This window comes from Camarhynchus parvulus, unplaced genomic scaffold, assembly GCF_901933205.1.
Source record: "Camarhynchus parvulus unplaced genomic scaffold, STF_HiC, whole genome shotgun sequence".
NCBI classification, from domain to species: domain Eukaryota; kingdom Metazoa; phylum Chordata; class Aves; order Passeriformes; family Thraupidae; genus Camarhynchus; species Camarhynchus parvulus.
The window spans coordinates 1-9,181 of record NW_022148364.1 but is presented as its reverse complement, the minus strand read 5'-3'; the positions used below and the strand labels follow the sequence as shown (position 1 = coordinate 9,181).

General features: G+C 63.3%; 2 protein-coding genes across 2 annotated transcripts; both read right to left on the bottom strand.

Moving 5' to 3' along the window:
* Nucleotides 1-435: 435 nt before the first annotated feature.
* Nucleotides 436-1,825, bottom strand: LOC115916642 (forkhead box protein S1-like). Its single transcript, XM_030970354.1, is given in 2 exon segments — nt 436-618; nt 620-1,825. Coding segments are annotated over 2 exon segments (1,350 nt in total). The 5' UTR covers nt 1,787-1,825.
* A 1,125-nt stretch (nt 1,826-2,950) lies between these two features.
* Nucleotides 2,951-5,655, bottom strand: LOC115916644 (interferon regulatory factor 4-like). Its single transcript, XM_030970357.1, has 8 exons — nt 5,482-5,655; nt 4,867-5,056; nt 4,633-4,673; nt 4,272-4,377; nt 3,887-3,988; nt 3,410-3,805; nt 3,179-3,297; nt 2,951-3,091 (listed from the first exon to the last, which is right to left on the bottom strand). Exons 1-8 carry the CDS (start codon nt 5,653-5,655, stop codon nt 2,951-2,953), a joined length of 1,269 nt encoding a protein of 422 aa, XP_030826217.1.
* Nucleotides 5,656-9,181: the final 3,526 nt, after the last annotated feature.

The following is a 9,181-nucleotide window of genomic DNA, read 5'->3' as shown; positions in this document are numbered from 1 at the left end:
AGGTGACAGTGGGGCTCCACTGGGGGATAACTTCTGCTGCAGCGCATCCCCCTGACCCCCAGGGACAAAGTTCCCTCGTAACTACCATGGGATGGCACTTCAGGGGCTCCTGGCCCCACACTGTGGCAGAACCTTGTCCCCAGCATCTCCATGGGACACAGGACCTGGGTGTAGGTACCCTAACCAAGGCCATGCCCTGTCCCCACATGGCCTCACCATCCAGTCAGTGATCACTGACAGAGGGACTGGTGGGGACGGAGGCTGTGCCAGGTGGTCTTGGGTACCTGTGTCCCCCAGCCAGCACCTGAGCTGGGGCTGAGCGTCCCCAGCTTGCCCCTGCCCACTGCCCACCTCGAATGGGGCACAGAGACCACAGAGGCAGCGTTGGGGAACATGCTTTATTAGGAGCTGGGTTGTCTCGGGGTGGGGAGTCCCTCACTCGAAGAAGAACATGCCGGGTGTGCGGTAGAGGCAGGGGGGCAGCCCCAGGGGGTAGCCATTGCCCCCCTGCAGTGGGATCGTGGTCCCTGGCCCCCACGGCTCCTTCTGCTCACCTGCCCGTGGCCCCATGGCCCCGAAGGGTGGCTGCCGGGGGGCGCTGGAGGCCGGGGGCGCTGCGTGCCAGGAGATGCTCCAGCGCAGCGCCGCAGGGCCGCTCCTTCACGCAGAAGCTCAGCGCCTGCACCCGGCACTGGTAGCTGCTGCCCAGCGCCTCGGGGCCCGGCCGGCTGAAGGAGCCGAACACGGGCAGGTGGGGCTGCGTGTAGCCCTCTGCCTCCAGGAAGCAGGATGGAGGGGGCTTGCCCGTGCCCAGCAGGTTGCCAGGGAACGCAGGTGGCACCTGCCCGAACGGCTGGCACGGCCCCAACCCGGGGGCAGCCAGCTCCTTGCCCTCCAGCTGCTCTGGGGGGGTGTCTGGGGTGGCCGGCGAGTCCTGCGGGGGGTCCCTGTGCTGGGTGGGCAGCAGGGCGGGCAGCAGGGCAGGGTGCTGCTGCTGCTGGGCCGGGCGCTCGCTGGGCAGTGGGTACTGACCTGGCCGGGGCAGCTGCAGCGCCGCCGGGAGCCCCCCGAAGACAGTCTCCTTGGGCGGGCGGCTCTCGGCGGCCGTGAGGAACGGCCCCTTGGGCTGTGCCACCTCCGGCAGGTACAGGCAGGGCTGCCTGGCCTTGGGCGGCTGACGGCGGGCCCAGGGCTCGGTGCACCCCGGCACTCCGGCACCCTCAGGGAGGGCGGCAGGGCTCGGCAGGCGTCCTGTGGCTGACGGCGAGCTGTAGTCGCTCTCTGCCTTCCCCTCCTCCGGCAGCGGGGCAGCGGGCAGCCCTTGCCCAGGCTGCCTGGGGGTCTTCCCGCGCCCCTCGTCCCCCTCAGTGCCTGGAGCATCCCGGAGACCCTTCTTCCTGGTGAAGCGCCGGCGGCGCCGCAAGAAGCTGCCGTTCTCAAACATGTTGTAGCAGTCGGGGTCGAGGGTCCAGTAGTTGCCCTTTCCCGGCTTCTTGTCGTCACGGGGCACCTTGACGAAGCACTCGTTGAGGGAGAGGTTGTGGCGGATGCTGTTCTGCCAGCCCTGCTTGTTCTCGCGGTAGAAGGTGAAGCGGCCCATGATGTAGCGGTAGATGCCGCTGAGGGTGATGCGCTGCTCGGGCGCGCTCTGGATGGCCATGGTGATGAGGGCGATGTAGCTGTAGGGTGGCTTGGTGGCCTCAGCGCTGGGGAAGGCGCCGCCGGCCGGCTCAGGGGCCGGTGGGCTGCGCAGCGCCGCGTCGCCGACGGGGAGGTCCGGCTGCATCCTCCCTGCCGGCCCCCGCCGCTCCGGCTCCGCCGCTGATCCCGCTCCGCTCTGCCGCACGGCCCCGGCACGGCCCGTTAAAACCCGCGGCCGGCGAGGGGGCGGCGGGCCCCTCCTCTGAGGGGCCGCCCAGGGCGGAGCAGGACTCTGCCGTCCAGCGCTGGTCCCTGCGGACAGACAGACGGATGCGCCGCCAAGACCTGCGGCCAGCAGCCAGTGGCCCCGCGGTTGGCACGGCCGCGGCCTCCCCAGGGCAGAGGCGGGCACAGCCCCCGGCTCCCCCGGCCCCCATTCCCACGGAAGGTTCCCATGACCTGGTTCTCATCCTGCCCTGCTCACGGTGAGCAGCCGGGCTCTGGCTGGGCCTGGAGCGAGGGATGTTGGCAGGACTGAGGCACTGCCTGCCCTCAGATGCCCCTCTGCCCCCTGCCCAGCCCAGTGCTTCAGCCCCTGCCCCCAGCCCGGCCTTGGGCTGGATCCTGTGCCAGGTCCCTGCATTTTTCCCAAAACTCTGGGCACAGCACAGGCCCCAAGAGCCCCATCACACTGTTCATGAGTGCAAACTGAGACACAGGTGGTGACTGCCTCTGGGAAAGCCCTCGGTGTTGCCAGGTCAGCAGAGCAGCTAACAGGCACCTCGCTGCTGCCTTCACCCTGCCAAGGGGCTGAGACAGGGGGCAGGACAGGTCTGGAGCCAGTGCTGGGACAGGGGGTTGTCTCATGCTGTGGCCGAGCTGGCTTTGCCCATCTGAGGCTGTCTGCACTCAGCTTCCCCAGCCACCCATGCTCTGCTTGGACCAGCACCAGCCCCCCACCCCAGAGCCAGCCCCCAGCACCCATACAAAAACACAACCTTTATTTCTAAGGTTTGCAACAGCAAGTCCTGGCAGTGCAAGGTGCAAGGACAGAGCCAGGTTTGCCCTGGCTTGCTGAATAGGCACAGAACAAACCCCACCTGGGAGACTCCTGGGGAATAAATACAGCAATCACAGGGGCAGCAGCACCTGCCCACCCAGCTAACGTCTGTCGTTGTCGTTGTCTGGTCCCGCACACTGAGCACCCTGAGCACTCTGCCTTGGGACATGAAGCTGGAATGGAGCCATGGGGCTCAGAGCCTCCCACTCTGAGACTTTATGGCAACTAGGCTCTCCTCTCCCACCCAGCTCAGGGCTGGCAGAGCTGTTTGAGGACATGGAGAACATGGCTGGAGGTGCCAGGAGCACAGGGCTGGGGGGAATTGCAGAGCAGGGTCGGCCTCAAGCGCTGGGCGTGATGGAAGAGCTCCCGAGCGAACACCGGCTCCACCTGCGGAGGCACAGAACGACAGAGGATGGGCACAGGTCCGTGTCCCTCTGCCTGGCTCAGGGGTCACCAGCCCCAGTGGGAACTCACATGAGCCATGATGAGCTTCTGGAAGGGGTGGCCAGCTCTGGTGGGGTATTCCTCCCCAAAGCACAGGTAGATCTGGTACTGAGGCAGGAGCTGCCCGTTGCTCAGGTACTCCCGCACCTCTGCAAGACACCAACCCTGTCAGGGGGCACGGGGCCCTCACAGCCCCCATCAGCCACTGCAGGGCAGGACCTGCCCCTCTCGCCAGGGGATTGGGGTGTCCCTGGGACTTACGCTGGATGTACTGCTGCGTGTCCAGCAGCTTGTAAGTCCTCTCCCTCTCCAGTTTGTTGGGCCAGTTCTTGTGCGGGGCCAGGGGCCCGTTCCAGTACACCCTGCCCTGGCACTGGCGCTTCATGAAGACCCCCTCAGGTGCCACCCACAGCAGCACCCCACGCTCCAGGTGGGGCAGGAGCCTCTCCAGCACGTTGGTCATGCAGGCCACGCGGCCGTGGCCGCTGAGCACCTGCGGTGGGGGGAACTGGATCTGCTCCATGCAGGAGGGGCCGTAGAGGCGCTCGCTGTCGGCCTGCACGGCGCTGGTGGTGATGCGGCAGCCCTCGGCCGTGCGCGTGGTCACCTCCTTCACCAGCACATCGCAGTAGTACAGGCGGATGTGCAGCCAGCAGTCTGGGGCAAAGGGAAGGTCAATTCGTGGGCAGTCTGGGCTGGTGGGGTCACTCAGGGCATTGCTTGCAGCATGGCTCCTACCTGAATTGTTGACATCCTCCACAGGGAGGTAGGACTGGGGTCTGGGAAGAAGCTGGCCATGGGTTGGGTTCCAGCCGTAGAAGACTCCCCTGACAAGGCACCCTGGACCAGAGCAGAGTGAGGTGGTAAAAGGACATGGACAGTTACCCCAAGGGCTCCCAGGCACTCTCCTAGCCCTAGGCCCACACTTCCCACTGTGTTTGCTCATTATTGGGCCTCATCATATCCCCTAAGTGTATGGCTTTGCTGGGGTAGGGTGGGAGCCCTCAGCCTCTACCTCAATCCCCACAGGTGTTGCCTGCATGAGTGACAGGAGAGCAGGATCCTGGCAGAAGTGAGCACTCCCTGCCCCCAGCCCCATCCCACCGAGAGGGACCTTCCTCACCTCGCTCGGTTGGGTGGCCAGAGAGCCAGGGCTGTGGAGAGACATGGGCACTGTCCAGCATGTCCTTCTGGCTTTCCTCCTTCTTCAGACTCCCTGCAGTGCTGCCCTGGGGGTAGGAACAGCTCTGGTGAGGGCTGAGCTGGCAGAGGGGGATCCTGAGCCAGCTCCTTCCTCTACCATGGACCCCATAAGCCAGCAGATCCCCTGCCTAGGTCTGGCAGTGCAGGGCACAGGGGACCCTCTCTGAAGCCCCGTGGGACAAATGCAGGCAGTGTGCAAGCAGGGGAGCAGCTGATGGGTGAGGGGGGGGATTTGAGGGTCCCACCTTCTCCCCTGCCTGGATGGCACAGGGCAGGCTCACCTGCTGGTCCTCACTGCCTGGGGACTGTGTGTCACTGTCCTCTGCAGAGAGCAAGAAAGAACGGGTGAACCCCTGGCAAACGGCAGGAACAGCCCCAGGGAAGACAGCTGGCTGTCAAAGGAGTGGGGAGGAAGGGTAACGGCTGTGGGGCACGGGGCTTGTACAGGCATGGTCCAGGTATGTTCAGGTACTAACCCCACATCAGGCACAGGAGGAGGGACGGCAGAGATGTACCTGCATCACAGGCTCTGTCAGTCACGATCTGGTACACCTTGTAAGGCTCGGAGATGTCCAGCTGGCTCCGTTCGGGCACCTCCTGGAAGTCGGTGCTCTTGTTGAGGGCACAGCGGAGCCGCGTCTTCCAGGTGGAGGGGTCGGCCTTGTCCGTCCCTTCGTGGTACTTCCCCTTGTAGATGGCCCAAGCCTGAGGGACAGAGGGACAGAGGGTGCCCTGTGCTGTGGGGGTGCCACAACCTGATCCCCGGCTCGGCTGTCCAAGGGGGTCCAGCGGGGTGGGGGAGCCGGGGCTGTGTGTCCTGGGGACTGTGGGGAGCTGGGTGCTGCGGGGTGCCGGGGGAGCGCACCGGCAGCCCCGGGAGGGTGCACAGAGCTGGGCGGTGTGTGCCAGGGGTGCGCATGGAGCCACATCCCAGCGCTGCGCACAGAGCCGGGTAATGGAGAGCCCTGGAGGTGCACATGGAGCTGCACAGGTGAGCGGGGTGAGCGGTGCCGGGGCGCGCACGGAGCTGGGAACTGGGGAGCCCCGGGCAATGGGGAGCCCCGGGAGCGCACACGGAGCTCGGGGGCCATTCCCAGGGCCGGGTGGGGACCGCGGGGAGCCCGGGGTACCTTAAAGAGCGCAGCATCCTCCTGCTGCCGGTAATCCTGCTTGGCTGCGTGCTTCCAGGGGATGCGGAAGAGCGTTTTCTGCCGGTTCTCCCAGCGCAGCCCCGGGTACCGGCCGCTGTCGATCTGCGCGATCAGCCACTCCTTCAGCCGCATGGGCGCCCCCGGCTCCGCCATCGCGGCCCGGCGGCGAAACCGAAAGCGGCTCCGGCTTTCGCTTTCCCTTTCCTGGCGCACGCCGCAGGTTCTGGCTGGCCCAAGGACAGGGGGGACGGTTCTTAAATTTTTTTCTCTGCTCCACTTTTCCCCAAGCAGCAGCGTCAGATATCCGTGTTCAGGAAAAAGTGATGTCGTAATTGACGGTTACAGCAATGGGAAGAGCTGGAGTTGGTGCCTCCGAGAGGGACCCCCAAAAAAGGCATCCCCGAGCTTTCAGATCCTCACAATGTGTGCACCCATGTACACCAGTGGTGATTTTAGTCTCTTCCCGTTGTTCACTGGCTCCTGCAGAGGCTCTGGGTGATTGACCCCCATCCCGGGAAGTGCCCTTTGTTAGGCAAAGGGTGGGCGCCCATTCCCGGCTCTTGCCTGGGGCTCCAGCCTCTTCCTGCTGTTCAGAACACAATGTGCAGCTCGCCCTGGTAATTTACATACCGAGATACCTGCACTAGGTGTGTTTCTCAACACACGCACCCTGCACTCGCGGGGAGGGGATGCAGGCAGATTGCATCCACGGGAGAGGAGACAAGGCACCAGAAGGCACACGGAACTCTCCTGCAGCCCTCCCAGATGCTTCCCCTAAAACTGTCAGGTCTCCCACACGCTCCCCGAAGGGGACAAGAGACTCTACTTCCTTTACTTCCTGCGTTGGGGACCCAGCCGGACACGACCCAGCTCCAGGGGCTGAGTCCTCCCTTGGGACCAGCTGCTCACTCCATGGGTGTGGAGAGCTGCGGGAAGAGCACGGGGTTTCCAGGGTGAACAGTCACATGTCCCCATCTCTCAAATCTCTCCTCTGCTCTACTGCTCACGTCTGCCTCGTGGGGCTCTGAATGCCGAGTCGAACGGAAAACGGGTGGGAAGGGTGGATGAGCTGCGCCCAGGGCTGCCGGGACCGGGGTGGGACACATCCTGCACCAGCTCCCATTGGCCCCCAGCAGGGCACAGGCTGAGTCACTGAGCCACCCTGAGGTGACACGGGTGTTGGTTCCTCTATCGCTGCGGCAGAGTTTCATGTCGCTGTGCAGGGAAACCCTGCTCCTCTACCCGGCTGCTGCCCCCCAAAGTCTCCTTTTGCAGTCACCCAGGTCTCCTTTCCTGCTCTGAGTCAGAGAAAGTCACCTCCGGCCGAGAGGAGGAGCGAAGTTCCTGAGAGCTACTGGGGCTGCAAAGTCTCCAAATGAATAATCAGTGGCAGAGAGCCCAGTCCTGGGCTTTCCCAGAGGATGTGAGGACAGGGCACAGCCACGTGGCGCAGAGGGCACATGGGGCCACATGGGGTGTGCGAGCGAGCCCCACTGGCGGGGTTTTCTCTCCTTATTGAGCCTGCCCGCGACCCCTTTCTTGCAATGTGAAGCCCAGGCACCACCTGTGCCCTCCCTCTGGGCGAGCTGTGGGGCCACGTTCTGGGAAAAGGGCCTGGGAACTGACGGACAGAGAATGCACATCTCCCCTTTGTGCCTTGGGAAGCTGTGCTGCGGCAGGGAGTCACTGCACGGCCTCCCAGTGGCTTCACTGATTACATCCAAGGCCGGCAGATAATCGCAGCCGCCGGCTCGTTTGTCAGCCCCAGCCCGCCGGGATCAGTTTTATCGCCGGCAGGCCGGGGATTTCATGTGCTGTGGCAGCCGCCCGCTGACGCAGGACCCGGGGGATCCAATTACCCGGGCATCGGCGAGGACGCTCAGGAGCCACATTCCCCACTGTATTCCTCACCCAGCTTCTCCCTTCTCGGGGAAGGTGAAGCTGCTTAACCCTTCAACTTTTCATGCCAAAATGAGCTTCAAAAGGCAGTCAAACATTAACTCGTAGCTAACCCTGCCCTTGCCCGGGTTTTTCCAAGCTGTGTAAACTAGATCTGCCAAAATAAATACATTCTGCTGTGCTGTGGAGCTGGGCTGGAGGGCCCTGTGGGGTTTACAGGGGGAACAGGGGAATCTCTGGGTGCAAACACCTTGGCATAAGGTGTCCCAGTGTGAGAGGGTGCAGATGTGTATGGGGCACACATCCATCCCAGATGTGCGATCCTGGGCTGCAGGGCTTCCACCCTGCTGGGTGCTGAGGAGGCCAGAGAGTACTGGAGAGCCTGGCCTGGGGTTGAGGGAGTGGGTAGAGGAGCCTGGAAGGAACTGGAAGGAGAGTGGGACCCCATGGCGGATGGCGCAGGAGCAGTGAAGGATGACGAACCCCTGGTGGAGCTCCCAGTCTGCCTGGGTCACCCCAAGGCAGCACCCAGCCCAGCAGGCAGATGCTGGCAGCAGGAAGGAACCTTGGTCTCGAAGCTTTGTCTCCTAGGGGATGCCTTCCCCCTAGAAGAGGGGGGCAGGATGAGGGGAACCCCAGAAACATGCTCAGAGTCCCAACAGGGACAGTGCTGATGACCCAACTGGGCATCCTCAGAATTTTTGCCACCTGGGACTCTGCTCCAAGAAAAGGTGTAAATGGGACAGGTCTGGGGCCTGTGATACTCAGCTGGTGCCAGGCTCCCAGTACTCCTAGCAGCTGGAGGAGCCTGCAGACTCCTGAACCTCGTGCTCCTGGATCCAGTGAGTGGAGAGGCTACAGTGAAACAGGCTCCAGGTGAGCTCCCACCTGCTGCTCCCAACCTCTCCTGGAGCAGAGCTTGTCCCCTGAGAGCCCTGCCCTGGCACTCAAATTTCTGGCCTCCCTTGTCACTTTCCCACAAAGCAGCAGGGTGAGCCTTGTCCTGGCATGCCAGTGTCCCCAGCCCACTCCAGAGAGTGTCCAGCAGCTGCTCCAGACTGGTCCCATGCTGGGACCTTCCCCCTTGGCATCCCCGTTTCAACCTGGCCATCACAGAAGAGTCAGACCACAGAGAAGGGCATTTATTACTGGGGAACATATAAACTCTTTAAGCAAAATGGCTTAAGGCTCTGCTGTAGTGAGGTCTGGCCAGGTTAAATGCTTGGTTCCCACCTGTTACAGATTGTGCCCTGGGATAGGTGGGAGTGGGGTGCAATGGATTCCTAAAGCTACAGTGCTTGCTCAGGGCTTGTGCTTGGCCAGTCTGGAGCTGGACCCTTGCCTGGAAGCCTGTGTGGTGGCATTACCTGCAGGCACACTGGTGTGTCCCTGCTTTGCAGCCACCGGGACGCTGGGAGCTTGTGCTGCTGGTGGGAAAACTGCTCTGAGGGGAGCACCGGCTCTCCTGTGCACCCTGAGGCCATGCAGTGGGTACCCAAGTGCTAAAGCTGTTGCTGGCAACACCTGGGCACTGGCCTGTGGCAGAAGAGACCCCCTCTGTGTTCTGCCCCAAGCAGGAGCCTGCAGTGACCCAGGGACAGAGATCTGTGTCCCCAGCACGCTGGATGTGAAGAAGATGAGCCCAGCATGTGCTGCAAAGCCCAACAGCGTCCATGAAACCTGCCCAGAGAGAGGGTGGCACGTTCCCACCCCAGAAGAGAAGAAGGAGCTGGGCTTTGTGCAGGACCTGCCCAGTGCTCCCTGTCCCACTGTGTTGCAC

Excerpts from the sequence above, each read along its gene's own strand:
- LOC115916644 (XM_030970357.1), bottom strand. The coding sequence starts at position 5,655 with ATGGCGGAGCCGGGGGCGCCCATGCGGCTGAAGGAGTGGCTGATCGCG. Across the intron at positions 5,057-5,481 it reads AGGATGCTGCGCTCTTTAAG|GCTTGGGCCATCTACAAGGG; the intron begins GTACCCCGGGCT and ends TCTGTCCCTCAG. Across the intron at positions 3,989-4,271 it reads TGGCCACCCAACCGAGCGAG|GGTGCCTTGTCAGGGGAGTC; the intron begins GTGAGGAAGGTC and ends GCTCTGGTCCAG.